The 26,939-nt window shown below is 37.3% G+C and overlaps 7 protein-coding genes across 11 annotated transcripts; 5 read left to right on the top strand and 2 right to left on the bottom strand.

Moving 5' to 3' along the window:
• Window positions 1-273: 273 nt before the first annotated feature.
• Window positions 274-4,330, top strand: LOC111473104 (serine/threonine-protein kinase STY17-like). 3 transcript variants are annotated; one of them, XM_023118672.1, is made up of 7 exons: window positions 274-816; window positions 1,256-1,692; window positions 1,834-1,955; window positions 2,146-2,354; window positions 2,429-2,603; window positions 3,464-3,598; window positions 3,798-4,330. In XM_023118672.1, the coding sequence occupies exons 2-7, from the start codon at window positions 1,401-1,403 to the stop codon at window positions 4,002-4,004; spliced, it is 1,140 nt and encodes a 379-aa protein (XP_022974440.1). In that variant the 5' UTR covers window positions 274-816; window positions 1,256-1,400; the 3' UTR covers window positions 4,005-4,330. The 3 variants fall into 3 exon arrangements, with proteins under 3 accessions (XP_022974440.1, XP_022974439.1, XP_022974442.1); XM_023118671.1 differs by lacking the exon at window positions 274-816 and adding an exon at window positions 929-1,068; XM_023118674.1 differs by lacking the exon at window positions 274-816 and adding an exon at window positions 930-1,071.
• Window positions 4,331-4,885: 555 nt separating this feature from the next.
• LOC111473114 (pentatricopeptide repeat-containing protein At3g22690-like) lies at window positions 4,886-7,766 on the top strand. The gene is made up of 2 exons (XM_023118688.1): window positions 4,886-5,058; window positions 5,093-7,766. Exon 2 carries the CDS (start codon window positions 5,159-5,161, stop codon window positions 7,682-7,684), a length of 2,526 nt encoding a protein of 841 aa, XP_022974456.1. The 5' UTR covers window positions 4,886-5,058; window positions 5,093-5,158; the 3' UTR covers window positions 7,685-7,766.
• On the bottom strand, window positions 7,327-8,884 carry LOC111473115 (protein RDM1-like). Of its 3 annotated transcripts, none has more exons than XM_023118690.1 (3): window positions 8,527-8,884; window positions 8,004-8,386; window positions 7,327-7,412 (listed from the first exon to the last, which is right to left on the bottom strand). In XM_023118690.1, exons 1-2 carry the CDS (start codon window positions 8,681-8,683, stop codon window positions 8,019-8,021), a joined length of 525 nt encoding a protein of 174 aa, XP_022974458.1. In that variant the 5' UTR covers window positions 8,684-8,884; the 3' UTR covers window positions 7,327-7,412; window positions 8,004-8,018. The 3 variants fall into 3 exon arrangements, with proteins under 3 accessions (XP_022974458.1, XP_022974457.1, XP_022974459.1); XM_023118689.1 differs by having other exon boundaries at window positions 7,344-7,429; XM_023118691.1 differs by lacking the exon at window positions 7,327-7,412 and having other exon boundaries at window positions 7,711-8,386; window positions 8,527-8,883.
• A 609-nt stretch (window positions 8,885-9,493) lies between these two features.
• On the bottom strand, window positions 9,494-11,008 carry LOC111473116 (cellulose synthase A catalytic subunit 3 [UDP-forming]-like). The gene is made up of 5 exons (XM_023118692.1): window positions 10,554-11,008; window positions 10,279-10,474; window positions 9,992-10,158; window positions 9,821-9,890; window positions 9,494-9,719 (listed from the first exon to the last, which is right to left on the bottom strand). The coding sequence occupies exons 1-5, from the start codon at window positions 10,575-10,577 to the stop codon at window positions 9,514-9,516; spliced, it is 663 nt and encodes a 220-aa protein (XP_022974460.1). The 5' UTR covers window positions 10,578-11,008; the 3' UTR covers window positions 9,494-9,513.
• Window positions 11,009-16,219: 5,211 nt separating this feature from the next.
• On the top strand, window positions 16,220-20,173 carry LOC111473107 (type IV inositol polyphosphate 5-phosphatase 7-like). Its single transcript, XM_023118678.1, has 12 exons — window positions 16,220-16,769; window positions 16,881-16,965; window positions 17,054-17,125; window positions 17,214-17,298; window positions 17,375-17,479; window positions 17,581-18,355; window positions 18,443-18,639; window positions 18,719-18,827; window positions 18,910-19,058; window positions 19,175-19,730; window positions 19,813-19,975; window positions 20,107-20,173. Exons 1-10 carry the CDS (start codon window positions 16,740-16,742, stop codon window positions 19,395-19,397), a joined length of 1,830 nt encoding a protein of 609 aa, XP_022974446.1. The 5' UTR covers window positions 16,220-16,739; the 3' UTR covers window positions 19,398-19,730; window positions 19,813-19,975; window positions 20,107-20,173.
• Window positions 20,174-22,481: 2,308 nt separating this feature from the next.
• On the top strand, window positions 22,482-24,602 carry LOC111473069 (proteasome subunit beta type-2-A-like). The gene is made up of 3 exons (XM_023118620.1): window positions 22,482-22,712; window positions 22,799-22,922; window positions 23,996-24,602. Exons 1-3 carry the CDS (start codon window positions 22,555-22,557, stop codon window positions 24,329-24,331), a joined length of 618 nt encoding a protein of 205 aa, XP_022974388.1. The 5' UTR covers window positions 22,482-22,554; the 3' UTR covers window positions 24,332-24,602.
• Window positions 24,603-25,595: 993 nt separating this feature from the next.
• LOC111473070 (non-specific lipid-transfer protein-like protein At2g13820) lies at window positions 25,596-26,743 on the top strand. Its single transcript, XM_023118621.1, has 3 exons — window positions 25,596-26,100; window positions 26,247-26,306; window positions 26,395-26,743. The coding sequence occupies exons 1-3, from the start codon at window positions 25,782-25,784 to the stop codon at window positions 26,523-26,525; spliced, it is 510 nt and encodes a 169-aa protein (XP_022974389.1). The 5' UTR covers window positions 25,596-25,781; the 3' UTR covers window positions 26,526-26,743.
• Window positions 26,744-26,939: the final 196 nt, after the last annotated feature.

Genomic DNA, 26,939 nt, shown 5'->3' with positions numbered 1-26,939 from the left:
ATCCGCTCCACCTTTAAATTTTGAATCATAATTATATTTTGATTAAACTAGGGATAAAGCGTGTAATGTGCCATTTTTTTTTTATTTATAATTATTCAAATTATGACCAAAATATTAGAGGGCGTGTATTTTGCTAATTTAGAAGGGAAATAAATTATTTATTATTGTCGTTTTTAAACAAAAATGACTTATTTTCTATAAATGTTACTGTGTAATTATTATTATTATTATTATTATCATTGCTATTATTGTGGATGATCTGATTGGAGATGAATTGGGGTGAACAACGAGGAGAAATCTCGGTTCATCGTTTGATTCATACAGGTAATTTAGTTGAAAAATCGAAATACAATTCTTTTGCTAATTCCAATTTCTATAGACATTTCGACAAATTTGAAAGGGTCAGTGTCGAATCCCTACTCCATGATATAGCCAAACCCCCGCGCTTTTCTATTCATCGTTCCCAAATTCTGAGGTGTTTCGATTCGAATTGCTGGTTCCTTTTGTTTTCACGATTTTTTATCGCTGTACGATTCTTTGTTCTTCCATTACCCTAATCGCGTCCGGTGATAGCGCCAATGGCGCTTCTTAGATTTTTCCTTCTACTTCGTCGGCTTCGTTTCCTTTGACTCCTAAAAGTATACCCGACTTTCCGCCTGTTTCATGGCTGTATTTCTTCATTTGCTGTGGTAGTCAACATTTACGGCCTCTTTCTTCAACTCGTTCGCTTTCTGGCTAGGGGCCTTTGGTGGGTCTGCGCTCGTGCTTCTTGTGGGGGCTCTTTTCCTTCTTCGGCGGGTCTGATTTTGCTGAGAGGTAAAGGAAATTACAATTATTGAATTGTCTTCTCTTAACTTTTTTCTTGTGTTTTTACCTATTTAGATTTCGGGTGCTTCGTATTGGCCTTTCGTTAGTCATAATTTGGGTCGTTTTCTGAAGGTTTTGAACTCAATTGTCAACTGGGGTTTTCCTGATAAGAGGAGTAGTCTTCTAGCTTTTCTATTCTGGCTATTATTGATTCTGAAAGGTTAATTATTATTATTTTGGGGGCATCGGTCAACATTGGAGGTAGTTCGTATTTTTATTGGGTGGTTGAGTTGGAAAGTTTGGTGTTCTTGGATTTTGATCAAACATTCTCTTTTTGAAAGATCAAACTGCCTGTTGTTTCGAGTTAAACTTTGTCGGTGAAGTAGATTCAAGTTTGGAGGAGTCTGAATTTGATCTTCTTTTGTTTTTTATTTTCACTTTTGAACAGGTTCATGGATTCTCTAGCATAATGGGAAGTATGAAAGATACCAAAATTCTGTGCAGTTCTTACTTTCCTAGGCCGTGTTCTTCACCCTGTTTGATTTCTCAGGTCTAAGATTGTTCTATTTGAGTTATCTGTCTGGATCTTAGCAATGGATTCGAAAGGAAATGAGGATAAATCGCTGAACTCGAAGGATGCTAGTATGGGAAGCATTAGCAGCAAAGATATGATATTTAGAGCAGATAAGATTGATTTGAAAAACCTGGATATGCAGCTGGAAAAGCACTTGAGCCGTGTTTGGTCCAAGAGAGTTGGCGTTGAGACACAAAAGCCTAAGGAGGAGTGGGAGATTGATTTGTCTAAACTCGATATTCGATATGTCGTTGCTCACGGGACTTACGGGACGGTGTTCAGGGGTACATATGACAATCAAGATGTTGCTGGTAAATGTCCTTTACGATTCAGCTTGGAATTCTGTATATGCAAGCTTCAAGCTGGGTGTTTGTTAGACTTTAATCAAAACATCGTTCTAAAAATTTTCATCGATATCGAATTATCGCTGAACTGTACTTTTCTTATTACAGTAAAGCTATTGGACTGGGGGGAGGATGGTCTTGCCACATCTGCTGAAACTGCTGCTTTGCGTGCATCGTTTCAGCAAGAGGTTGCTGTCTGGCACAAGCTTGATCATCCTAATGTTACAAAAGTACGAACTTCTGCTTCAAGTTCTTATTGTGAATGCTTGATGTTCATACACGTGACAACTTTTTTACTATATTTTTCTGTATATGAAACTTTCTTTTCTTTGCCTCTTTGACACTGTTTTCTTCTTCTTCGTTTTTGGTACTCTGGTTTTTGAGCTGGGTAATGATTATCCTTTTTATCTTTGATAACAGTTTGTTGGAGCTTCAATGGGAGCTACAAATCTTAAGATTCCTTCAAATGGCTCTTCGATGGATGGTCAAAATTCCCTTCCATCTAGAGCCTGCTGTGTTGTTGTTGAGTATCTTCCTGGTGGCACATTAAAACAATACTTGATAAGGAACAGGAAAAAGAAACTTGCCTTTAAGGTTGTGATTCAAATAGCTTTGCATCTCTCCAGAGGGTAAGTCTCTTTCTCGCTGTTGATCAAGCCTTTGCTAGACAATTTGCTGATATGGATTATAACCAATTTTACAGGCTTAGCTATCTACACTCCAAGAAGATTGTACACCGTGATGTCAAAACTGAAAATATGTTGTTAGATAGTCAAAGAACTCTCAAAATTGCTGATTTTGGGGTTGCCCGTGTCGAAGCTCAGAATCCAAGAGACATGACTGGGGAAACTGGTACTCTTGGATACATGGCCCCAGAGGTATCTTTCATTCTGTTCTTATTATATGTGGTTATTAGGCGCTTGCTCTGTTGTTTTACCATGTGTCATAGCATTTAGCACCGCATGTAGATATTCTCAAATTATAAATGGCTTTAATGTATCGAAGAAAGTCTACTGATTTTAAATATTATGTTCTTCTGTATCAACCTTTGGAGACCCAAAAATCTCTATATTTTGGTTTACTTACTTCTTGGTGGCTTGTTCTGCCAACCTTACGTAATGACCTAAATTCACCGTTAGCAGATATTGTCCTTTTTGGACTTTCCCTTTCGGGCTTCCCCTCAAGGTTTTTAAAACGCGTATGCTAGGGAGAGGTTTCCACACCTTTATAAAGAATGATTCGTTCTCCTCCCCAACGGATGTGAGATCTCACAATACACCCCCCTTCAGGGCCTAGCGTCTTTACTGGCACTCATTTCCTTCTACAATCGATGTCGCTCCCAATTCATCCCCTTTGGGGCTCAACCTCCTTGCTAACACATCGCCCAATGTCTGGCTTTGATACCATTTGTAACGGCCCAAACCCACTGCTAACAGATATTGTACTCTTTGGGTTTTCCCTTTCGGGCTTCCCCTCAAGGCTTTTACAACGCGTTTGCTAGGGAGAGGTTTCCACACCCTTATAAAAAAAATGTTTCGTTCTCCTATCCAACCGATATGGGATCTTACATATACATTCGTTCTGAATGATTTTCGAATAATTTTAGTCAAGGTGTGTTTGCTCAAATATGTTCGGAGTTTTTGGGCAAAATGAATAATAATTGATAATAATCATATCTATCGTCTAGTTTCTGTATAGTAGTAGGAACTCACAGTGTCAGTGTCTACTACCATTATAGGTTCTTGATGGGAAGCCGTACAATAGAAGATGTGATGTCTACAGCTTTGGCATCTGCTTATGGGAAATTTACTGTTGTGATATGCCATACCCCGATCTTAGTTTTGCTGATGTCTCATCTGCTGTTGTTCGTCAGGTATGCTACTTTGCATTGTATGAAATCAAATGTCTCTTAAATTTCGTGTTCGTTCCCATTTGTTTTATGTTCATACCAAATGTCAAAGGAGCAGCGTAGAACATGAAAATAGTGTCAATACCAAAGAACTCAGTCTTGTTATGATCTCCATGTTTATTATGTATATAGTCTATGAAGAAGATCATTTTTGTTTTTCCAGAACCTGCGACCTGATATCCCAAAGTGCTGTCCTAGTTCTCTGGCTAATGTGATGAAGAAATGCTGGGATGGCAACCCATCCAAACGCCCTGAAATGGATGAGGTTGTCAAAATGTTGGAAGGCATTGATACAAGTAAAGGAGGTGGGATGGTTTCTGATGACCAAGTCTCTAGGTGCTTCTGTTTCGGTACGCCCCGCGGTCCGTGATTCGTTCATACTCATCAATTGAATGATGTAGAAATAAAGTAGAGTCAAAACTAGGTGGTTTTTGTTTACTTTTGCGCATTTGTGATGTGATAATATTTCCTTGTAGCTGCTGAAAACTGCTCTCTCATATTGTGACTGCAGTTACCAAGCTTTCTTTGCCTTCAGGACTTGTCAATGAAGCGTTCTCTTCCCAATAGTTTTTATTTATTCTTTTGAGAATCTGGTCGTTTTAAACTAGTATGGTGTAGATTGTATAGAACAAACACAGCCCAATTCATTTGTTTATTGAAGCATTAGTGTCCCCGGAATGATATTTTCTCTGTTAAGTTTCTGCTTCATCTCTGTCTTATTCAAATTCAAAACTTGGGAAATAAAATGTCTGTCTTAGGATGAGTAAACCCTACTTGATAAGGAAGCGTTTTGGACGACGGTTCAACATATTAACTAGCAACCCCCTTTCCTAGCTTTTGTTCTACTAGCAGTAAGCTCTGCTCCGTCCTATTTGATAGAAGCCAGATTTTGATACCTGACGAACATCCAAATTTGAATGAGTGCTCTTATTAGTTATGACTTTTGTTTGACATTTTAGCTAAGCATTCGGGGTATTAGGGCCTGCGTAGATGATTAACATGCTTTTTCGGCCTATATTGAGCTTTCAAGAGCCAAGTATATATCTAAACGATTTTTGATATATGTCTTCCATCTTTCAGCTTAATGGAATCTAGAAAAAGACATACTTACCTACCAAATCTAAGTGGCAAGATACATGAATTTATGGATCAAAAAGCTTAATATAGTAGAAGTAGAGATCGAACCAAAAGATGATTTGTACCTTATCTAATGAAATATACTCGAACTAAACTTGGGTTTGCAACTTCTCTCCCAGACATGGGTTTGGCTTCGGTAGTCTACTCACTTTTCAAACGCCCTCCAATAACACTATATTTGAAGCTATATAGTCGATGAATTTGAGATAAAATCCGAAACAGAGAAAACAAACAAAAGGTAGCTCCTTTGGGCGACCAATCTCGAAGTTGTGCATGTGTGGCGAAATCGACTTGCTTGCAGTTGCTGCTGGGTTACAAGTGCTCTGAGTCAATTCTTCATCCAAAACAAAGTGGGTAGCTTCACAGTGCAACAACTGACACACCGTAATGGCGGCAAATCTTCATACAACCGTCTCTGTGACGCCGAGCTTCATCATACCCACCGCTCAGAATGACTCAAAGCATATCGCTTCCCTCCGTTTTCAAATTGGGTTGTTCCAAAATTGCAAAACCATGGATGAACTTCGACAATTGCACTGCTACGCGTCGAAGCAGGGTCTCATTCGGAAACAATCAACTGTAACTAAGTTGATTTCCACTTGCGTGGAAATGGGCACTTTAGAAAGCTTGGATTATGCTCGAAAGGTATTCGAGCTCTTTCAGGAAGACGACGAAGCAAATGTTACTGTTTTCATCTACAATTCGTTAATTAGGGGATACTCTGCTTCAGGGCTTTGTGATGAAGCTGTTTCATTGTACATTCAGATGATCGAGACTGGGTTTGTGCCAGACAACTTCACATTTCCATTTTTATTAAGTGCGTGTGCAAAGACTGCTGCATTTTCAGGAGGGGTTCAACTCCATGGAGCTCTTACGAAGATTGGTTTGGAAGGAAATATGTTTGTTGCTAATTCTCTGATACATCTGTATGCAGAAGCACGAGATTTTTCGTCTGCTCGGAAGGTGTTTGATGAAATGCCTGAGAGAAATGTTGTTTCATGGACCAGCTTGATTTGTGGTTATGCTAGGACAGATTCTTCCAGTGAGGCTGTGGCTTTGTTTTTCCAAATGATCGAGGCAGGCGTTAGACCCAATTCTGTCACAATGGTGTGTGTGATATCAGCTTGTTCCAAGTTGAAAGATCTTGAACTGGCCATGAAAATTCATGCTTATATCGAAGAGTCCGAAGTGGAGCTTAATACTCATATGGTGAATGCACTTGTGGATATGTACATGAAATGTGGAGAAACTGCTGCTGCAAGGCTACTATATAATGAATGTGTTGATAAGAATTTGGTTTTGTGTAACACAATCATGTCAAATTTCGCACGCCAGGGCATGCCGAAAGAGGTACTTTCTGTCATGGTAGATATGTTTCAGGTAGATCTTCAACCCGATAGAGTTTCGTTGTTATCAGCAATCTCAGCATGTGGGCAGATGGGAGACTATCTACTTGGGAGGTGCTGCCATAATTTTGCTTTAAGAAATGGGTATGAAGGTTGGGATAACATTTGCAATGCAATGATTGACATGTATATGAAGTGTGGAAAACAAGAAATGGCCTACAGAGTTTTCCACGGTATGTCAAATAAGACCATTGTGTCGTGGAACTCATTACTTGTTAGTTATGTTAGAAATAGAGATTTAGAGTCGACAAAGAAGATATTCAATGAGATGCTTGAAAAGGACATAGTATCATGGAACACAATGGTTAGTGCTTTGGTTCAAGAGAGTATGTTCGAGGAGGCAATTGAACTCTTTCGAGAAATGCAAACAAAGGAAATAGAAGCAGACAGGGTGACGATGGTAGAAGTTGCATCTGCATGTGGATATCTAGGAGCTCTCGAACTCGCCAAATGGATATATGCATATATCATAAAGAACAATATCGACTGTGATATGTTGCTTGAGACAGCCTTAGTCGATATGTTTGCTAGGTGTGGTGACTCTCGTAGTGCGATGAAAGTGTTCGACAATATGGATAGAAAAGACGTCTCGGCATGGACAGCAGCCATTGGAGCAATGGCTGTGGATGGGAATGGAGAGAGAGCTATAGAACTTTATAGTGAGATGCTAAGACAAGGGGTGAAACCTGATCAAGTAGTTTTTGTAAACATATTAACAGCTTGTAGCCATGGTGGTTTTGTGGAACAAGGGCAGCTCATATTCGAGTCAATGAAGCAACATGGAATCTCCCCACAGATTGTTCATTATGGTTGCATGGTCGATCTATTAGGCCGTGCAGGTAAGCTAGAAGAAGCTCTTGACATTATAAAGAGCATGTCAATGAAACCCAATGGAATTATCTGGGGATCTCTATTGGCTGCATGTCGTACTCATAAAAACGTCGAACTGGCTACATTTGCAGCTGAAAGGTTGGCAGAAACGGCTCCAGAAAGGTCTGGGATTCACGTGCTTCTATCAAACATATATGCGTCGGCTGAACAGTGGGCTGATGTTGCTAATGTGAGGCTACATTTGAAGGAGAAAGGAGTTAGAAAAATGCCTGGTTCAAGCTCAATCGAAGTCGATGGAGTTATTCATGAATTTACCTCGGGCGACAGATCACACCCAGAAACTTGTCACATTGACATGATGTTGAAAGAAATCACCAACAGGCTTGGGGATGCTGGCTATGTTCCTGATTTAACCAATGTTCTGCTTGATGTAAATGAACAGGAGAAACATTATCTACTCAATCAGCATAGCGAGAAGCTGGCGATGGCTTACGGGCTTATAAGTACAAAAAAGCACCTGCCTATTCGTGTCATCAAGAATCTCCGAACGTGCTCAGACTGTCATGCATTTGCCAAATACGTTTCAAAAGTTTATGATAGGGAAATAACAATACGAGATAATAATAGGTTTCACTTCTTTCGACAAGGGTTGTGTTCATGTGGTGATTATTGGTAACAGAATTCTCAGATAGGAAAGAATTGTAAAAGAAAATATGCATCTTCACTATTGATTTACATTCGATCTCTGTGAAACTTAAGAGTGCTTTTCTATCTGTAAGCTACAAAAGTAAATGCAATCAACTACTTCACAGACAGACACAACAATGGACAGAAGAGGCAATGCTAGAGCATGTTCTATGTCAGTTGATAAGAAACCTGCACATTCAAGAGCAGTGTGACTAAAGAACTATGTTGTTTCTATTACAATTCACATAGTCAACGCAAGTTAGTCTTCTAGAAATATGTTATAATATCAGCATAGATCAGAACTTAACTGAGAGCAGCAGCTTTCATAGTTGGGGGAAAATGGAGTCAACATACACTTCGTGCATTGAGTCCGATAACCAGAGCTTAGCAACATGATGATGTGACGAGGTGCGCCGATGAATCTCTTCAACCAGCCATACAGTTGCTTCAGCTTTACTCGGATGAATTATGGTATCCAATGGCTTATATTCATCCACACTTCCGAACCTTAATTGATCCCACTGTTTGAGTTGAATGTTAGTCAGGTAATGCAAAGGCTGTCCATATAGCTGCTTTATAGATTTGCCTAGTCCCATCCATGTTGTAAATGGTATAACAGATCCACGGTATGCCGGGATCGGGATCTGTTTCATGTATTCTTGATACATTTCTGCCCTTTTAATCAACATGTCTGCATATCATTAGATGACATTTCACAGAAGATCCTCTTTTCCAAAGCTTATGGATGTGAAAATTTATATATAGAAACTCTAAATTTATCTCACGAAGTACTTCAAACTGTTGGTGTAACAAAGACAAAGATCAAATTACCTTCAGATGTCATCTCCTTTGCAGGAATTTTGAAGTCATCAATGGAGGGCTTGAACTCAAATCCATCATTTTGTCCTCCTATTTCTGAATCAGAGGAAGAAGATTCACCTGATGAGATAACATCTACCTGTTCATTCCATGGCATTGGCCTCTTCATTTTATAAAGAATGGAACTCTGGAGAAAAAATATCGTGGTTACTAATAAATAACAGCTTTAAAGTTTCAATCTCATGTTCATAACAAAACTTAATCACGGAATTGGAACTAATCACCCCATTGGGCCATCACTATCTTACTATCACACATTCCCATTCCCAAAGAACACCTCGCACATGCAACTATGAAGCAATGCACTCAGTTTCTGCCAAGGAACAAGCTCAGATTATTACTACACTCAATAGCCATCAATATCTAGGGCAATCTCTAAGAACTAATGAAATTCTATTACGACACTGCATCAAACAATGAAGCAACATTCTGGAAAATCCANGTTTTTGGGATCTGCGTGCTCCTTGGTTAGAACCACTAAGGGGTCCTAATGGTTTGGACTTGAGTAGGCTGAAAAAAGATATACAACCTTGGCAAGAACGACGTTCCGCGGAATATATGACCCATGCTCCTTTAGGTTCTTTAAATTCCGTGGGTGGCGTAGCTACCGAAATTAATGCAGTCAATTATGTCTCTCCTAGAAGTTGGTTAGCTACCTCTCATTTTGTTCTAGGATTCTTCCTATTCGTAGGTCATTTATGGGAAAGGCTCGTGCAGCTGTTGTAGGATTAGAAAAAGGAGTTGATCGTAATTTTGAACCTGTTCTTTTCATGACTCCAGACAGAGGATCTAATACTTAATGTCAAAATCAATTTGATTCCACCATTTATATGAGGTTGGAGTTCACAAAAACATGTTACTCTTACGAAGTGCAATTCAACAGTTGAAAGCTAAGAAATGGTATAAAATACAAAAAAAACAAGAGACAAAGTGAAGCACTTACAGTAAAGAATCATCGATCATGACATCAGTGCTAGCATCAAAATCAGCACCACCCCTCCCTTCCGAAGGAGCATGACTAACACTCATCGGCGGCACACTCTTGTCCTGCTTCACCTTCCAACTATCTATCCTCTCTTTCCAAGCTACATTGCCAAACCTAGCCGATCCCGAGTCTCTCGATTGATCCATGATTCTATAGTTAGCTGCCAATTATCAAACAAATATCGACATAACTATCATGACAAAAGAAATCTTCCTTAACCGACAAATCACACGACACAAGATATCGAACATATGAGCTTACCGCGACTCCCACTTTCAGGCGATGCCATGGAGAGCCTCTCTGGAGATGCAGCAGACAGTTCTCCAGAAACCTTGAGCAAAGAGAACACCAGAAAACAACCCAATTCAATTCCAAATCCAACAAACAGAAACAAAATTGAATAAAGTGAATTAAGCTGCAAGAACAGCTTACAGATCGTCCAGTGGTGAGCAAAGGAATGTGATTAAACGATCCTTCCTTATCATAATTGGTATCCCAGCTAAGCGTGCGCTCTGGCTTCTTATGATGCCTTTCTTGCGCCCCTTCCGTTCCATTACCATCACCATCTTCCACTGCCTCTCCATGAACCGGAGGACTTCCTAAAGGCCAAGAACAAACCGATCCATCCCATTACCATCGATTCAATCTCTCATCATTTTAATCGTTCAAGAACTACGAAAGAAAATCTAACTAAAATAGTTGATGGATCGAATTAAAACCTTTATGCCACTTGTATTTGGTCTTGCATTGAGGGCAAGACTGATTCCCGTCTTTCCTCTCGTACTCGTAACAGGGACGGCAAACCGGAAACGCACAAACATCACACGCAACAAACGGCTCGCCGTCAGCCGTCGTGCCGACGGAATCGCTGCAGATCTGACAAACCTGGCCGCCCCCAATCTGTTTCGACGATTTCTATAGATTGAAACAGACATCATCAGATCAGAAAATAGAGTTAGAAACAGAAGTAAGAACAAGTAAACGGTTACATTACCCCAGAATTTGGATCGACCTCCATGGGTGCTGGTTGAATCGAAGATCCTCCTCGATCCTAAGCAAAACAAGCAAGGAACAAGGAACAACTCGAGTTTACTTCATGGAAACTCAATCTCGAAGGAGAAAAATGGAGATCCAGAGGATTCGTTAAAAAAATGATGTGATGGTCGAAGAAGAAGATCGAAGGAATTCCAAGGGTCAGAGGTTACAGAAAAGCCACCGACGCTGAGACAACACAGATCCAATCCGATCCAATCCAATCCAATCCAATCCACCCTCAGTGTTCTTGGTGAAAACTTTTCTCTTTTCTTTTCAAATACTTCTTCTCATTGAAATTTTCTCACCATTTTTCCTGTTCTTATCTGAATGTCTGATTTTGATTGGGTTTTCTGATACTCCCTGCTCAGTGGACTGTAGAACAACCATCCAAATGAACTTCATTCTTCAATTTTCCCCTTTTTTTTTTTTTTTTTTTTTTTAATTTAAATTTACTTCCTTTTTATTTTTATCAATTATTATATTTACGTGGGATTAATATGCTGCTTTTTTTTCCACGGAGTTTTTTTTCGAGATGAAATCTCAGCCGTTCATCAAAAGTAGCGTTGGGATCATCTGATATTATTGAGTTGTAAAGGTATGTATGGATTCATTTGGATGTTATTGAGTTGTAAAGGTATATATTCATGTGATTTAATAATCTTATGTTAGATTATATTATAAGCTTAGGTTATATTAGTTAAATTTGTAATGCATGCAAAATTTGATTTAATCTTATTATATACAAATTGAAAAATAATGAAAAACATTTTTCTATTAAAAATTCTTAAAATATTAAAATGGTTCATAAACCACCTTAAAAATTTAAAAATAATACGATGTTCATAATAATTTATTAATATTATTTTGATGAAGTTTTTTTTTATTTTTTATTTAAAATTAAAATTAAAAATGTAATTTTAAAAAGTGAAAAGATTAGTCATGAAATAATGACTAATTTATTTGTTTGATTTTCCACGTATAAAAATACTTTTCAAATCTTAACTAAAGTCAAAGAAAAATAAATGTATATTTGAAACCCACCTTTTAAAATTTCAAAACTTTGACTATAATTTAAATAAATGTTTAAAAAATTATTATAAACAATTATTTATTAAAAATTTGGGCTCCATGAGTTTCTTTTTTAGTTTTATGTATCTCATTTCTTTTTATTTAATAAAGAAAAATATGATTATTTTTTTTTTTCTAATTGTTTATTAATTGTTCTTCTCACAATTTTTTTTTTTTTGGCGAAAATTTTGTTTAATTAAAAACGTAAAATTTTAACATGAAAATTAGTCTATGAAAGAAAATATAAAAAGATTTTATGTTATATTTATTATGAAATTAAGAAAATGTTTTATTTCAACTCAAAATTTCGATTGGGTTGGTGACCTAAACAACTTCAACAAAATAGGTTGGTCGTGTTAGACGAACACGACTCTCCACAATTGTATGATATTGTCCACTTTTAGTATAAACTCTCGAGATTTTACTTTGGACTTCCTCATAAGGTCTTACACCAATAGAGCTAATATTCCTCACTTATAAATCCATGATCGTTCCCTAAATTAGCCGATTTGGGACTTTCATCATCCAATGGGTCGCATTGACCTGACAAAAAATGTCAACATGTGAACAGACTTAAATTTTCAATTTAAAAAAAAATCAATCTAACCCAATTTTTTTTTTTAAAAAAAATTAATCCATGGGTTGTATTCGATAGTTTGAATTAGTTAGGCTCTCGAGTCATATGAACGCCCTTGTAAAAAAACAACAGAAAACATGAACAAGAAAGACGAAAGTTGATTTTGTTCTTTAAAAAAATTATATATAAGTGAATTACCGTTACACAAAATTTATATTTATAAAAAATAAAAAATAAGAAAACACGAAAACGTCATCGAACGAGTCGCTATCGAGTGCCCAACTAAACTATATAGTGGAAAGAAAATTGAATTGGAAGGGAATCTTCCACCATGGATGAGATGATGATGAGGAGGATGGAAGGTTTTACAAAAATAAGGGGAAACATATAACCAAATTGATTTATAGATGCTTTGAATTATTGGTTGAAAAGATGAGGAATGTAAGAAAGATGGTTTGGTGGGGGCCCATTTGAATATCTTCAAACCTCATTCATTCCAAGATACTTCTTACCTTCCCTTTTTCTTTTTCCTTTTTAATTTCATTCAACATGTTCGTGTTGAAGCTCGTTGATTTGTAGGATGTGTTTCTGTGTAGTTTAAGATCTGTCTCGAGATTACTGTTTCGAACGGTTAGAACAAAACTACAATAGAAAAGACCCGTTTGATAACGTTTCTATTTATGTTTTGAAAAACACGACCGCGAAACAATATACTTAGTTTTGATACTAAACAAAGAGCGGAAAACAACCCATTCAATTATTTTTATAACCCATTCAAAACTGTTGTTAATAAAATAAAAACAAAAAATCTCTTTTTAGAATAAGGTACCAAATCCATATCAAGAGAAGTGGAAGAGGTACCTCATAATTTTAATTTACTATTTTCAATTATTATTATTATTATTATTATTATTTCCTTCTCTCTTTTTCTCGTCTTTTTAATTTATTATTGTTAAGGATATTTAGTAATAAATTATAGTTTACCATATATATTATATTTGATATTTTATTATAAGACAAATATCTAATATTTGCCTTATTATCAGAGGTATCTTTCCATTTATTGTTATTTCCATATTCTTGTAATTCATTTGATTATAAATAAGATAACTTTCACACCATTATTTAGGTGTGTTAGATTAATCAAACATTCACAATTATTATTTTTTCTTAACATAGAAATACGTATCGAAAACACGAAGTGTGATCATATTTTTAATGATTTGATTAAATAAAAAGATTATATTTTTTTAATTGAATGGAGACTCGAAGATAAAATTAGATAATTAAATTAATAATAAAAGTGTTAAAATAAAAAAATAAAAAAAAAGTAAGAAAAAGAGTTGGGGAGGTAATAATTGGGGAGTTGAAATGGGAATAAGATTGATTTTTCCAATAGGAAAAGCAAATTGTCATGAAAAATAGTGCACCAAGAAATTGACAAAAAAATGGAACATATTTCAAATTCTAACCCCACTTTGTTTTCTCTATTCAATGCCCACTTTCTCTTTGCTATTTTTCAATTTGATAGACGAACACGACTCTCCACAATGATATGATATTGTCCATTTTAAGCGTAAGCTCTCATGACTTTGCTTTGGACTTCCCAAAAAGCCTCATTCCAATGGAATTAGTATTATTCAGTTATAAATCTATGATCATTCTCTAAATTAACCGAGGTAGAACTTTCATCATCCAACACAATTCACTTTCATTTTTCCTCCGGTATTCTAGAGAGAGGTTTCTTCACCCTTATAAATAATAGTTTGTTATCATCTTCAAGGGACGTGAATGGAGATTTCACGGTAAGAATGAATATTAATCCTATTTGTAATATAACATTAATTTCCATTATTTTCTTAATTTTTTAATAATTATTAAAATAATAAAGTTTTTTCCAAAAAAATAATTATAAGCAATGAATTGGAATGCTCAGCCGTAGCCTCACTATATTTTGTCCATTTAAATAATACTTTTTTTTTTTAATTAAAAAGGCTTTTATTTATTTATTTTTATTTTTTGAGCCAACCAATGATGAGGAAAGGGAAAAGCCAAATGGAACCCATCACCGTCAAACTTGAAAAAAAAAAAAACGGTCAGGCTGGGACGACGGCGGTTGGGTGGTTTCGATGCTCAAGGTGGCAGAGCTGCCGCGTGGGCGGCGGCCGGAATCCTTATGCGCGTGGTCTAATTCTGACTCGTGTGGAAATTTTACATCATCCATTTTTTCTCCACACGCAAATTCATGTATTTAATTTAACACCTCCCCTAGGATTTCGGAATTTATCAATTACATAATATGTATATTTATTTGATTAATTTTCTTTTAAGTAATTTAATTACAGGAAAAAATTTATCTCGACTACTTGACCCGACCTCAAATAATTTCTTATATATTAATTTTTCAAATCATTTGTGGCAGGACAATAATAGAATTGATTAGTAAGGTAGAATTATTTTTTAATATTGATATTATATTAAGCGGGTATTGTACCCTTTAAATGCAATGCAAGTATTATAATTTGGAGCTAAAAGTTAGTGGGAATGATATGAAAAGGCCCTACGCTACTAGAAGTAAGTTTAATCATTGTGGGTCATACCGTTCTATGTAACCTATAGTAATTATGTAGTGGTAGGGAAACCTTTGATGCTACACCAATATTAAATATCTTCTCCTTATACTTTATTTTTGTGAGAATATTCAAAAAAGGAAAAAAAAAAAAAAAACGAAGAACGATATTTCAAATTAATGAAATTTTTAAAAATTTTTTTTGTGTGTGTGGGGGAAGTTATTCCATCCTTCAAAATAAATTAAAATATCAAATATTCTTATATTTATACTATCATAAACTTAATTATATTTAAATATATTCTTAAAATTAGAAACATAATTTAATGGCTGTGTATTAGGAAATTAGTAAAGAAAAAGTTAGTCAAGTTCATAAATTTGGTAACGTATTTGAAATAATTTCTAAAAATAAATTATATACTTTTTTGTACTTGTTTCAATATTGCATCAAGAAGAAGAAACTAGGAATTTGATCCAACGATCCAGAATGAAAGAAACAGGATAATTTGGACCAAACATCCTCGTATTCTACAATGGCCTTAAACCAAGCAATGGAAGAAGGAACCAAAAAAGAAGGTGAATTTTGTTTGAAGTTCCCACATTATTGTCCTCTCCAAGTCAAAATTGGAAGCTAAAAAACATGGATATTGGGGCAGAGAGTGGCTTTTTCCCGTATCTCTTCCAATCATTATTGGGAAAAAGATGTAAAAACTCAATCTTGGTTGGTATGAATACAGTATTTGTGGTATGTAGCTGAGTCTTCTCCTTCTCTCCCCTGTCTTTTCGTAGCCATAAAAATGATAAAGTTGAAAGCTTGATTAGTTTAAACAAAGATGTAGCTCAACGGAGGTGGAAGAACACGAAAGCCAATGCGTTAAAGAAGGCATGGATGACCCTTTTTGTGAAATTACTGTGCCTTCTCCCGCAAACATTCCTTGACTCACAAAAGAACAAAACAAAAAACATTTACTACTCGTATACACATTTTGCTTTTATCTTTATTGCCTTCTTTAGGTTGCTTTTGCTTTCATGGTAGACCAAAACAGGGCAAAAAATTGAAGGCTATAGGGTTTGGTTCGGTTCGGTTGGAGAGCTTTCTCTCACATATACGTTCTTAAAATCTTGAGAGGAAAGTCTGTTACCAATAGTATCAAAGCCAGACATTGAACTTTGGGAACCCGAAACATCTCCCCAATATTACAGGTTTTTAAATTTTTGAGCGAAAAGTTTAATATGTACTAGTGGTAGGCTCGAAGAAGAGGGCGAGGCTTCTTAACCGTTGTGTTGACCCAAGAGGGCAGGCTTTTTTAGGGCGACCCTTTGGTTTAGTGGATGTTTGAGAGAGGGTAAAGAAGAAAAAGAAGGGTAATAAAAGGCATGCCCGTTGCTCCATCATGTTGAGTCTGTCTCAGCTAGAATTAAAAAGGAAAAGGGGAAGGAGAAGGGAGACCCTTAACACTGACTCACTCACTCTTTCTTTCTTTCGTTCGTTCTTTCTTTCTTTCTTCTCTGCACTTTATACTGTTCAAATTCGATACTTTGCTGTTTTTACAGAGAACGAGGCCCTTTGGTGTACAGAATAGAGAAAGAGAAGCTCAATGAGCTTTATATCTCTCTAAAACTTTCTCTCTCTATCTCTCTATCTCAAACTTTCTCTGCATTGCCTTCTTCTACTTCACAATCTCTCCCCATTTCTTCTTCTTCTTGTTCTAAGCTTTTCCCCTCTCTTTTGGGCCTCTCTTGTTTAGTGGAAGGAAGGGGGATTTTGGGTTTGATCTTGTTGGGTGTTTGTGAAGAAACCCTTTAAGGGTTTTTTTGGATGGAGAGTTCTTTGTCTATTTGTCTTGGATTCTGATGGGTTTTTGATGATTTGAAGCGAAACCCTTGAATTCTGAGTAGTAGTGGGAGCTGTATGAAGTAGTGGTGGAACAATGAGCGATGAGAATTCCAAGAAAAGCAAGGTTGTTCTTCAATTTCTTTAAAACCCCACTTGGATATACTGATTCTTATGTTTTGTGAAGGAAAAAATTGGGAATCTGATTGTTTTTTGGCTCTCCTTTTGGTTCTTGAAGCTCTCATGGTCCAAGAAAATGGTCAGGAAATGGTTCAATATCAGGTGCAAAAGCGAGGATTTTCAAGCGGATGTTGCTTATAGAGGTTGGTCTTTGAATTTTGATTGAAATCTTTCGTTTTCTGCTTCTGGGTTGAAGTTCTTTCTCCATTGATGACGTTCTTTGTTCTACAGGAAGTGATATCGATTACAGAAGCAGAAGCTTCTCAGAGAGGGAGCCTTGCACCATCAAGAAAAGCAAAACAGGTTCATAAACACAGTCTAATCCACCTCGTTTTTGTGAGTTTGATTCTTAGAAAAACTGTTTATCATAACTTTTTTCATCAATTCTCAGAGAAATTCAGCAAAAATGGCGAGCCGGGACGCCGAGGGAAGATGAATCTTGACCATCCTCGAATCATTGATGTGCAGAACTATAGGTAAAGAATTGGTTGTTCTTCTTCTGTTCTTGCATTTTGGTTGGTTTTGATCCAAAACTGAGTGGTTTTTCTTCAGCATTTTTGTTGCTACATGGAACGTGGCTGGAAGATCTCCTCCTAACAATCTAAATCTGGATGATTGGCTTCAATCCTCACCCCCTGCTGATATTTATGTTCTTGGGTATGAATTTTGATACGCTTTTTCACTCATTGTAGTTTGTTCTTCCATCAGTTTTGGAGAAGGGAAGATAGTTGGTAAGTTTGTTTCGTTGTGGATTTCAGATTTCAGGAGATAGTGCCATTGAATGCTGGTAATATACTCGGTGCAGAAGACAATGGTCCTGCTAAAAAATGGCAGGCTCTCATTCGAAAGACTCTAAACAATCTTCCCGGAACGAGCGTGGGGAATGCGTGTTATACGCCTTCTCCAATTCCGAAACCCGTTGTGGAGATAAATGCAGATTTTGAGGGGTCTGCTAGGCAGAAGAATTCATCGTTCTTCCATCGACGATCGTTTCAAACAACTCACAGCTGGAGAATGGATAATGATCCTTCAATACTGCAGCCACGACTCGACCGAAGATTTAGTGTATGTGACCGTGTTATCTTCGGTCATCGGTCGAGTGATTTTGGTCCTAACTTTAGAGGGAGCCACAGGCCAAGTGATTACTGCAGACCAAGTGACTACTCAAGACCAAGTGACTATTCCAGGTCCAGTGACTTTTGCAGGCCGAGCGATTACTCTAGGCCGAGCGACTTTTGCAGGCCGAGTGACTCGAGGCCTAGTGACTGTTCGAGATGGGGTTCGTCCGATGATGATAATGTTTCGTGGGAGTCACCGAGCACGGTTTTGTTTTCGCCTATGTCGCATGGTGGATCGTCATCCCAGGATGGTGGATATAGAATGCCAGGACATTCAAGATATTGCTTAGTTGCAAGCAAACAAATGGTTGGCATATTTCTCACAATATGGGTGAAAAGTGACTTGAGGGATCATGTTCGAAACATGAAGGTTTCTTGTGTTGGTAGAGGATTGATGGGTTACCTTGGAAATAAGGTATCAATCATACGACAACGTCAGCTTCGTTTTCTAATATCTTTCAACTTTTCTGTTAATCGAAACGAACGCTCTGATCTACTGCAGGGATCGATTTCTATTAGCATGTCTTTGCATCAAACAAGCTTTTGCTTCATTTGTACTCACTTAACATCTGGAGAGAAAGAAGGCGACGAGCTTAGAAGAAACTCTGACGTGATGGAGATACTTAAAAAGACAAGGTTTCCACGAGTTCACGGTGCAGGCAGCGACGAGAAATCCCCTGAAACAATCCTCGAGCATGAGTAAGATATTTTCTCATCAACATCTGCACACAAAATTTAGTTATGTTCATTGTTCTGACCATCTTAAGCTATCTTGCAGTCGTGTTATTTGGCTCGGGGATTTAAACTATCGAATTGCTCTTTCTTACCGTTCGGCCAAGGCGCTCGTAGAGATGCAAAACTGGAGGGCATTGCTTGAGAAAGATCAGGTATGACTGCATAACCTCGTCTTCGAAAAACATTGGAACTTTGAATGCATCGTTATAATTAACCAACCATGTTCCTATGCAGCTACGAATAGAACAAAGACTTGGGCATGTATTTGCTGGATGGAATGAAGGAAAGATTTACTTTCCTCCTACATATAAGTATTCAACTAATTCAGATCGATATGCAGGAGAGGGCGCTTACCCGAAAGAAAAGCGTCGTAAACCCGCTTGGTAAGTCAATCGTGCCAGCCAGTTTATTCAATCTCAACTTATTATTACATTAGCCATGGTAGGAAAGTTTTCATCTACTAATTCAGCACGCTGATTTACGTCTTCTGTTTATGAAGGTGCGATCGGATATTATGGCATGGAGAAGGCCTCCATCAGCTATCCTACGTCCGTGGAGAGTCAAGGTTTTCAGATCATAGACCGGTTTACGGAGTGTTTTGGGCCGAGGTTGAGTCAAGTCGAGGGAGATTGAAGAAAAGCATGAGTTATTCCAGTTCGAGAGTCGAAGTTGAAGAGCTTCTTCCATACGCACATGGATACACCGAGTTAAACTTTTTCTGAAAGCGAGATCCAATGGCTACACAATCCAGCCATAGTGAGCTATCCCTTTTGTAGCTAAAGCCATTGTGAGGTATCGTTTTTCGGCCGACCCGAAACTTTGTATATCACACTCGTAGAAAATTTTGCAATAAGATTCCTCCCCAAAGAGAGAGATGATGTAAGAGTAGGATTAGGATTTGTTTGAATCTCCTTTACAAAGCTTTGTTCAACTCTCCTATAATTCAACCCTCAAGAAAGCTATACCTGATTTGACTGCAAATCTGGCCCCAGACGGTGGTGGAGCTCATCCCTTGAAGGCTGATGGGGACACTTCGTAGCTCACAGCCCAAAAAAGTATGCTTTCCTTCTCTTTTCTTGGTTCAGCTGTGGGGTCTCACCTTGTTTTGTCTCATATTGCTTTTGCTTTTTGTTTCAGGTCCTCATTTTGAAGTCCCTGTAGGTTACCTAATACCACTGACCTTTCTTCACAACACATTGTGCCTTTGCTCATCATATCTTGTTATAGCTGAGTTTACTCACTTTTTAGTACACACCTGCATAATTCGGTCGCCTAATCGATAACGATGCTTAGCTTTCGGGTAATGATTGTTACTCCCATTAAGCATTCCTGTTGAATATCGGCTGAGTCGATTGCTGATTACTTCTGTACTTAATATCAATTATTGTAGCTTCGTCGTGTTCTAATCATGAAAAGCTCTTGTTCTTGCAGGATTGGAAGAACTCGACCTGTAAAGCGACGACATGTGGAGGATCGAGTAATATTTTTGGCTTCTTTTGAATTTTTTTCTCTCTTCATTTCTTGATTCTTTCTCTCTGTGTGGGAATACACATTGGTAGCACCTTTTTTTTTTTTTTTTTTTTTTTTCCTCAAATCCAAAAAGAGGAAAAGAATCAGTGGATGTATGAATGATACTTATTTACCATAGGATGTGAAAGAGGTGAAAACCCCCAAAAAGTTGAAGAAAAAGATATGATTTATTACAGTGTGAAATCTGAATTTTCCCCCCTTTTCTCCTGCTGACTGCTGTGCATTTTTCATCACTTTTACTGTAAAAAGTTGGTTTTTTGTTCATTGTCTTCTCAGGCATGCCATCTTCTTTATGATGATTACACAAGTGAACAAAACTAGAAAGACAAAGCAGGGGACAATGTTACAGGTTTTGACAGTAATGGAAACCAAGATTCAGAAAAAAGCCTTTGTTTTTGGTTTTGTTCTTTTATATCTTCTAAATTTTTGAGCTCTTGGTAGGAGTGGGACGACCGGTTTCTTGTAAAGTTGTGTAAACCTCTCTTCAATAGACAGTTTTAAAACTTTTAAGGAGAAGTGTGAAAGGGAAAATTCAAAGAAGATAACATCATGATATTAGACGGTGTGCTTTGAAGAGGAGTGGATTTTGAGGTCCCTCGTTAGTTGGATAAGGGAATGAAACATTCCTTACAAGTGTGTGGAAACCTCTTTCTAATGGACGCGTTTTAAAACCTTAAAGAGGAGCTTGAAAGAGAAAACTCAAAGAAGATAACATATATGAACACTGGGCTTGAGTATTTACAAATGATATTAGAGCTATATACTGGACGGTGTGTCAGTGAGGATGCTGGACTTTGAAGTGGAGTGGATTTTGAGGTCCCTTATCAGTTGGATAGGGGAATGAAGCATTCCTTATAAGTGTGTGGAAACCTTCTTAATGGAATCGTTTTAAAATCTTGAGGGGAAAACCCAAAGAGGATGATATCTACTGACGGTAGACTTGGACTATTATAAATGGTACAGAGCCAGACATTGGACGGTGTATCAGCGAGGATGCTGAGCCTCAAAAGGGGGTAGATTTTAGGTCTCATATCGATGGGAGAGGGGAACGAAACATTTCTTATAAGGGTGTAAAAAAAATCTTCCTCTAATGAACGTGTTTTAGAACCTTATATGATTACAAAATTGTTTCCCACTAGTTGACCGAAAGCAAAAGAAACACCCTCAAACATACCTAATCATAGGTAATCAATCCCTCAAAATGACACCCACCAGCCAATATTAAAAGCAGATTTGTCTGTCTTTGTCTATGGGATCCACAAAACAAGCAAGCAAGCACACTGCTAAAGAACCAGCTGCTGCCATTTCTTGCAGACCATATGATTTTGTCAAGAACATGCTTCACATTTACACATACATAAAGGTTAAAACCCACATCAATTAAGTAAAGTCAGACTGGGAGGTCAACTTGTAACATATCTTATCATGAAGGCCTGAAACACTCAAACTCCATTGAATTTTCTTGTTTGGTTTGAAACATGATGGTTGGAATTGGATGATTAGGTGGGTTCGGCTGTATACGATGCTCGATTGTTTACGATCTCGAGCTAAAGACTTCTTTTTTGTTCAATTGTGACCAATAATTGGATAAGAATTTAGATTTTAGATTCGGCACTACATTCCTCTATATCTATCCTATGGCATAGTTATATTATTCACTCGTCTTGAACTGCTTCTAAAATCGAAGATTGTTCTCATAAACTAACACGAGTCTTTTAGGATGTTCTCTTCTCACCCACATGTTTTCTAGAAAATTTTTCAAGAGGCCACCAACATAGAATTGCTCCAAACTAATCATCGTTGTCAGCTTCACGGTTTTAAAACATGTCTTCTATGAAGAGGATTTAGCCCTACTCTGACCAATGTCTGTCATGTTCTAGTGACTGACTCTGATACCATTGGTAATAGTCCAACTCATTGTTAGCAGATATTTTGGTAACGGTCTAAACCTATCCTGATTTTAAAACGTGTCTACTAGAGAGAGGTTTCTGCGCATTTATAACAAAATATATGTAGATTTACATTAATGATAGTTGACAATCTAGTTATAATTTATTATATATTTGAATAAGTAGGGAAAATAGTGAAAATAAAATTATTAATGATTTTGAGATAAATTAATAATTGCTCCACAAAATTTTTTAAATAGATTTTTTTTTAGAAAAAAATATTTAATATATTTCTAAAATTTCAATATTTTATGTTTAATCATTAAAATGAAAATGGGTCTTGTAGAGAACTTGGGCTTCAAGTCATTGCTGAGCATAATTGGAAAAGGGGGAACTCACAAATTTCACTGAGGCTTTGGAAAACCAGATCGATTTCAAGAAGAAGAAGAAATAAGAAGGGATGGAGAGCGTATTCGGACTTGTGGGCAACGGATTCGTCATAGTGGCGGCGGATACATCGGCGGTGCACAGTATTTTGGTCCATAAATCCAATGAGGACAAGATCATGGTTCTCGATTCCCACAAGCTCGTCGCAGCTAGTGGCGAACCTGGCGACAGGTTTGAGATTTTTATTATTCAATTATTGTTTCTTCTCTAATCGTTTGCCTTTTGTCAATTGTGATCTTCCTCGTGTGATTGAATAGGGTTCAGTTCACCGAGTATATACAGAAGAATGTGTCTTTGTATCAGTTTCGCAATGGGATCCCCTTGACCACTGCTGCTGCTGCTAACTACACTCGTGGTGAACTCGCAACCGCCTTGCGGAAGGTATATCATTTCTTATTACTATTACTTTTATCCGATTAAAATTTCAGCTAACCTTGAATTTTCGATCCTGGGCTTTGAGTTTACATCGGATAAGCGGTTTCAATCATTTGGTCATGATGAAATTTTTTGAATGGTTCTGTCTTCAATCTAACTTTTTGGAGCTTAAAATTGTTCAAATGTCTAGACAGAGCGAGGAAATTTCTGTCATCTTTAAGAATGACTCACAGTGAAGAAATTTTTAGGAAAACTCTCGATTTCTGTCATTTTTAAGAATGTCTCGCAGTGACAAGAAATTAGGCAGATAAACCTCTAGAGATATTGCATTCTATTAACACTTTGTTACTTGTTCTTTTTTTCTTGTATCAAGCTGATAATCATGACAATGTTCGTGTGTATTATATCCTGTTTCAGTCTTGCTCTTGGAATTGTCATCTTATTAGTTCATTCCTTATCATTAGGCAAGGCTTTCATTAAATCTTTGAATTAATAGTGACTTATGTCTTATAGGTCACCTCTTACTTTAGGAATTTCTTGTGGATTCTCGGTTTCTTTGTGATTTTATTTAATTTTACTAATGATTTTCCATGTGTTTTTCCAAATGTTAGTGACTGTCATAAAAATCAATTCTTGTTTACTATCATACCTTCTTAGTTTTATCGAACTCATTCTTCATGGTGCGGCCCCAGCAAGCACAAGCATGGTCTCTTTTTTTAGTCTTTCTTACTGAAGTGTGTGCATGCCAAATAACGAAGTTCATGGCGACTTGGGCAAAGATCACCTATCTTTAAGGCTAAGCTAGGGTAGAGTTATGCAGCTGTGATTTACTCTAGTGTAGATGAGCACATTGTGAAGGAGTTTTACATAGTAATTTGGTTTTTGTTGCTGTGAGCAGAATAATAAATGATCCAATTCTAGTTCTTTCTGCATTTGTCGATAACTGCGAGTGAGCTGTAAAAGGTATATAAGGAGTCTCGCTCTCCTGGCTTATTTGTTGTCATGGGAAATTAACTTGTTGGGTGGGTTGTAATTTGGTAAGACAAACCTGATTTCAACTGTGAACTTCTGATTTTCAGAATCCATATTCCGTGAACATTCTTCTGGCGGGATATGACAAGGAAACTGGCCCATCCCTCTATTACATAGACTATATTGCCACCCTTCACAAGGTTGAGAAGGGAGCTTTTGGTTATGGGTCTTACTTTTCACTCGCCATGATGGATAGACATTACCATAGTGGCATGACAGAACAAGAAGCCATTGATTTGATTGACAAATGCATACTGGAGATTAGGTCCAGGCTTGTTGTAGCCCCACCGAACTTCGTTATCAAGATTGTAGACAAGAACGGAGCTAGGGAGGTTGCTTGGCGCGAATCTATAAAGGATGGAGCTAGCTTTCCCTCAGCTTAAGATTTAAATGTTATATCTGCAGAGGCTTGCTTTTCTTGCTGCCTTAACTTTGTATGAGCTGCTAGCAGAGTGTATTCTACCCTTCTCTTCCCTAGTTTCAGACATTTTTATAGCGTAATGTTGCAGTTAACATTTCTTGTTCCTGAATACATGAGCAAACAAACAAAATGTGAACTTCTATAGATTGATTTATCATCTGTTGTGCTGAAGTTCAAAGGTGCTACTTATGGTTTTATCATAATTGAGTTTGAAAAGTGGGAGATTTGAGAAAGCAAGATCTTAACAAACCAGCTTCAGCGTCCAAAGAATTTGCTTTTCCCTTTGCTTGAATTCATAAAGAACTTCCAAACAGATGACCTGTTCCTTAGGTCTGTTATTTGAGCTGTACAACTGTGACCTTGAGTTCATAATGAAGTCCGATTAGATTACTCTGTTTTATCTTTTCTAGTCTTTAGAAAGGTCAAATTACCACCCTAGCTTCCACTTTTATCTTTTCTAGTCTCTGATGATCTCCATTCTTATCTGATACCCGGATGCATTTTCTGCCTATCTATATATCATTAAATACTACTCTTCGAATCTTTTTTTTTAACTTTTATATGAATGATGTGATATATATTCCATTTTGGCAAGAGACCCCTCTAATTTTTAATGAGACAAGCATCATTCATTTCATTTTTGTATCAAGGAAGCAATTAGAGAGCTCAAGAGAATTAAGAGGATTCCCACAAAAACTAATCCAATCCGAGAATTAAGGATTCTCACAAAAAAAAAAAAACTTCAATTAATAGATGTCTGCTTTAACCCGTTATGTATTACTATCAGCCTCACGGTTTTAAAATGCGTCCACTAAAGAGAGATTTTCACTCTTTCTGAAATGCATACTCCTGTTTTAATCAATAAAAAGGACGTGGACTCTAAAGAGGAACTAATCTTTTTACTTTCCAGCTCCCTTCATATTTTATGAAAATAATACCAATTTCTCAAAGGGTTAGGATTACGATTGACCAGACACAGAAAGTTATAAAAGTCCTAGCCAAGAACAGTTGAAAGGTAAAACCCAGAATACGCTTCCTTCACGTCATTAATAAAGTTGAGCCATCCAAGTCTACAGCCTTGACGGCTAAGTTTTCTTGGGTTCTTTCCTGATGAAGAAATTAGTGGCTTGTTAACCGACCCCCATATAACATTCATTAGGTGTCAAAGCCCCAAGTTTGAACAACTTTACCTCAAAAGCTCCACCACAGAAAACTGTTAAGAAAGTAGGAAAAGTGGTTCACCAAATCAAACTTCTTTCCTTTTGTCCATTTCTTCCTTCCATTCCCTACAAAAACAGAACAATTCTGCTCTGAAACTTCACAAATCAAACTTTCTACCTTCTGAGTTCTCAACAAGTTGTTAACTGTCTTTACCATTCTCAGAAGCAGTTGTAATAGTACTCCATAGCAGAATGGCACAGGGAAAGATGGTGATGGCTCTGCTTGCTGTTATCGTTGCCGTGCACTGGGCAGGAGCAGCGGCACAGTCGGACTGTACGAATGTGCTGATCAGCTTGTCACCGTGCCTGAATTACATTACAGGGAACTCTTCTACCCCATCACAAGGATGCTGCACACAGCTTGCAACCGTTGTCCGCTCACAACCACAGTGCTTGTGCCAGGTCCTGAATGGTGGTGGTTCCTCGCTTGGGGTCAACATCAACCAAACCCAGGCTCTGGCTCTGCCCCAGGCTTGCAATGTTCAGACTCCTTCCATCAGCAGCTGCAATGGTAAGCATTCATTCATGTGTAAAATTTCTGGGCACCACTGCACATAAACTATGAGCAGGAGGATTATTTATGTATAGACATTAGGGTTATGAACAAATATCAAACTCTAACTAAAGTGCTAACTGTTAATACCTGAAAATTGCCAGTTGCTTCTCCCACCGGCTCTCCAGCAGGATCACCGGAATCTTCAAACAATGTTCCTTCAGGTATGTACATAACAAACGCTTAACGGCATGCTGTGTCGTTTCTTTCGTATGACAACTACATAATTAACTTACCTAATTGTATATGCAGGAACTGGATCTAAGACTGTTCCATCACCAGACAACAACTCATCAGACGGAAGCTCCATCCATTTGTCAAAACCTCTACTATTCTCCATCTTGTTGGCTTCTACATATGCTTCAGCTTTCAAGTTGTACTGATCTTCTTATCAGTTGCCTATCTTCTACAAGACTACTTTATGGTTGGTCCATTTATTGCGTTCAGATTCTTTTGGAGTGTCCATTGTTTTAGGCATCCCTTTGGTTGAGGGTGGTTCTATCTTTATATTCTTCTCATGGCATTTGTTTCCAAGAACTTTGTATTGCATCAGAGATTCTTTTGAATAAAATACATGATTCTGTGTTTGTGAGTACTAAAATACTTTCATCAGTGGTTAGAAACAGAAGGTATATAAAACATTAAAAAGAAGTAGAAGAAGAAAGAATCATCTACAAATAAATTTGAATGAAGTTCCAGATAAATTATCTTTATTTTTCAATAACCACAGGTATAAGAAGCCTGCTAATGTAACTCGACTATTTGCTACTTCAAACGAACTGTTAATGGAAGGAGCC

The sequence above is a fragment of the Cucurbita maxima genome, unplaced genomic scaffold (genome assembly GCF_002738345.1).
Source record: "Cucurbita maxima cultivar Rimu unplaced genomic scaffold, Cmax_1.0 Cma_Scf00103, whole genome shotgun sequence".
In the NCBI taxonomy this organism is placed as follows: domain Eukaryota; kingdom Viridiplantae; phylum Streptophyta; class Magnoliopsida; order Cucurbitales; family Cucurbitaceae; genus Cucurbita; species Cucurbita maxima.
Note: the sequence above shows the minus strand (reverse complement) of the source record. Positions and strands in the feature narration are given on the sequence as shown.

What these genes read in the sequence shown, in the direction of transcription:
- LOC111473104 (XM_023118672.1), top strand. Translation starts at nt 1,401, where the DNA reads ATGGATTCGAAAGGAAATGAGGATAAATCGCTGAACTCGAAGGATGCT. An exon ending in TGACAATCAAGATGTTGCTG is followed by an intron (nt 1,693 to 1,833) that starts GTAAATGTCCTT and finishes TTCTTATTACAG; the next exon opens with TAAAGCTATTGGACTGGGGG. An exon ending in TTGGATACATGGCCCCAGAG is followed by an intron (nt 2,604 to 3,463) that starts GTATCTTTCATT and finishes CTACCATTATAG; the next exon opens with GTTCTTGATGGGAAGCCGTA.
- LOC111473114 (XM_023118688.1), top strand. Translation starts at nt 5,159, where the DNA reads ATGGCGGCAAATCTTCATACAACCGTCTCTGTGACGCCGAGCTTCATC.
- LOC111473115 (XM_023118690.1), bottom strand. Translation starts at nt 8,683, where the DNA reads ATGAAGAGGCCAATGCCATGGAATGAACAGGTAGATGTTATCTCATCA. An exon ending in AAAGGAGATGACATCTGAAG is followed by an intron (nt 8,387 to 8,526) that starts GTAATTTGATCT and finishes AATGATATGCAG; the next exon opens with ACATGTTGATTAAAAGGGCA.
- LOC111473116 (XM_023118692.1), bottom strand. Translation starts at nt 10,577, where the DNA reads ATGGAGGTCGATCCAAATTCTGGG. An exon ending in CAAATACAAGTGGCATAAAG is followed by an intron (nt 10,159 to 10,278) that starts GTTTTAATTCGA and finishes CTTGGCCTTTAG; the next exon opens with GAAGTCCTCCGGTTCATGGA. An exon ending in TGCTCACCACTGGACGATCT is followed by an intron (nt 9,891 to 9,991) that starts GTAAGCTGTTCT and finishes TCTTTGCTCAAG; the next exon opens with GTTTCTGGAGAACTGTCTGC.
- LOC111473107 (XM_023118678.1), top strand. Translation starts at nt 16,740, where the DNA reads ATGAGCGATGAGAATTCCAAGAAAAGCAAG. An exon ending in AGCGGATGTTGCTTATAGAG is followed by an intron (nt 16,966 to 17,053) that starts GTTGGTCTTTGA and finishes TTTGTTCTACAG; the next exon opens with GAAGTGATATCGATTACAGA. An exon ending in AAGCGTCGTAAACCCGCTTG is followed by an intron (nt 19,059 to 19,174) that starts GTAAGTCAATCG and finishes CTGTTTATGAAG; the next exon opens with GTGCGATCGGATATTATGGC.
- LOC111473069 (XM_023118620.1), top strand. Translation starts at nt 22,555, where the DNA reads ATGGAGAGCGTATTCGGACTTGTGGGCAACGGATTCGTCATAGTGGCG. An exon ending in AGTGGCGAACCTGGCGACAG is followed by an intron (nt 22,713 to 22,798) that starts GTTTGAGATTTT and finishes GTGATTGAATAG; the next exon opens with GGTTCAGTTCACCGAGTATA. An exon ending in TCGCAACCGCCTTGCGGAAG is followed by an intron (nt 22,923 to 23,995) that starts GTATATCATTTC and finishes TCTGATTTTCAG; the next exon opens with AATCCATATTCCGTGAACAT.
- LOC111473070 (XM_023118621.1), top strand. Translation starts at nt 25,782, where the DNA reads ATGGCACAGGGAAAGATGGTGATGGCTCTGCTTGCTGTTATCGTTGCC. An exon ending in TTCCATCAGCAGCTGCAATG is followed by an intron (nt 26,101 to 26,246) that starts GTAAGCATTCAT and finishes GAAAATTGCCAG; the next exon opens with TTGCTTCTCCCACCGGCTCT. An exon ending in TTCAAACAATGTTCCTTCAG is followed by an intron (nt 26,307 to 26,394) that starts GTATGTACATAA and finishes TTGTATATGCAG; the next exon opens with GAACTGGATCTAAGACTGTT.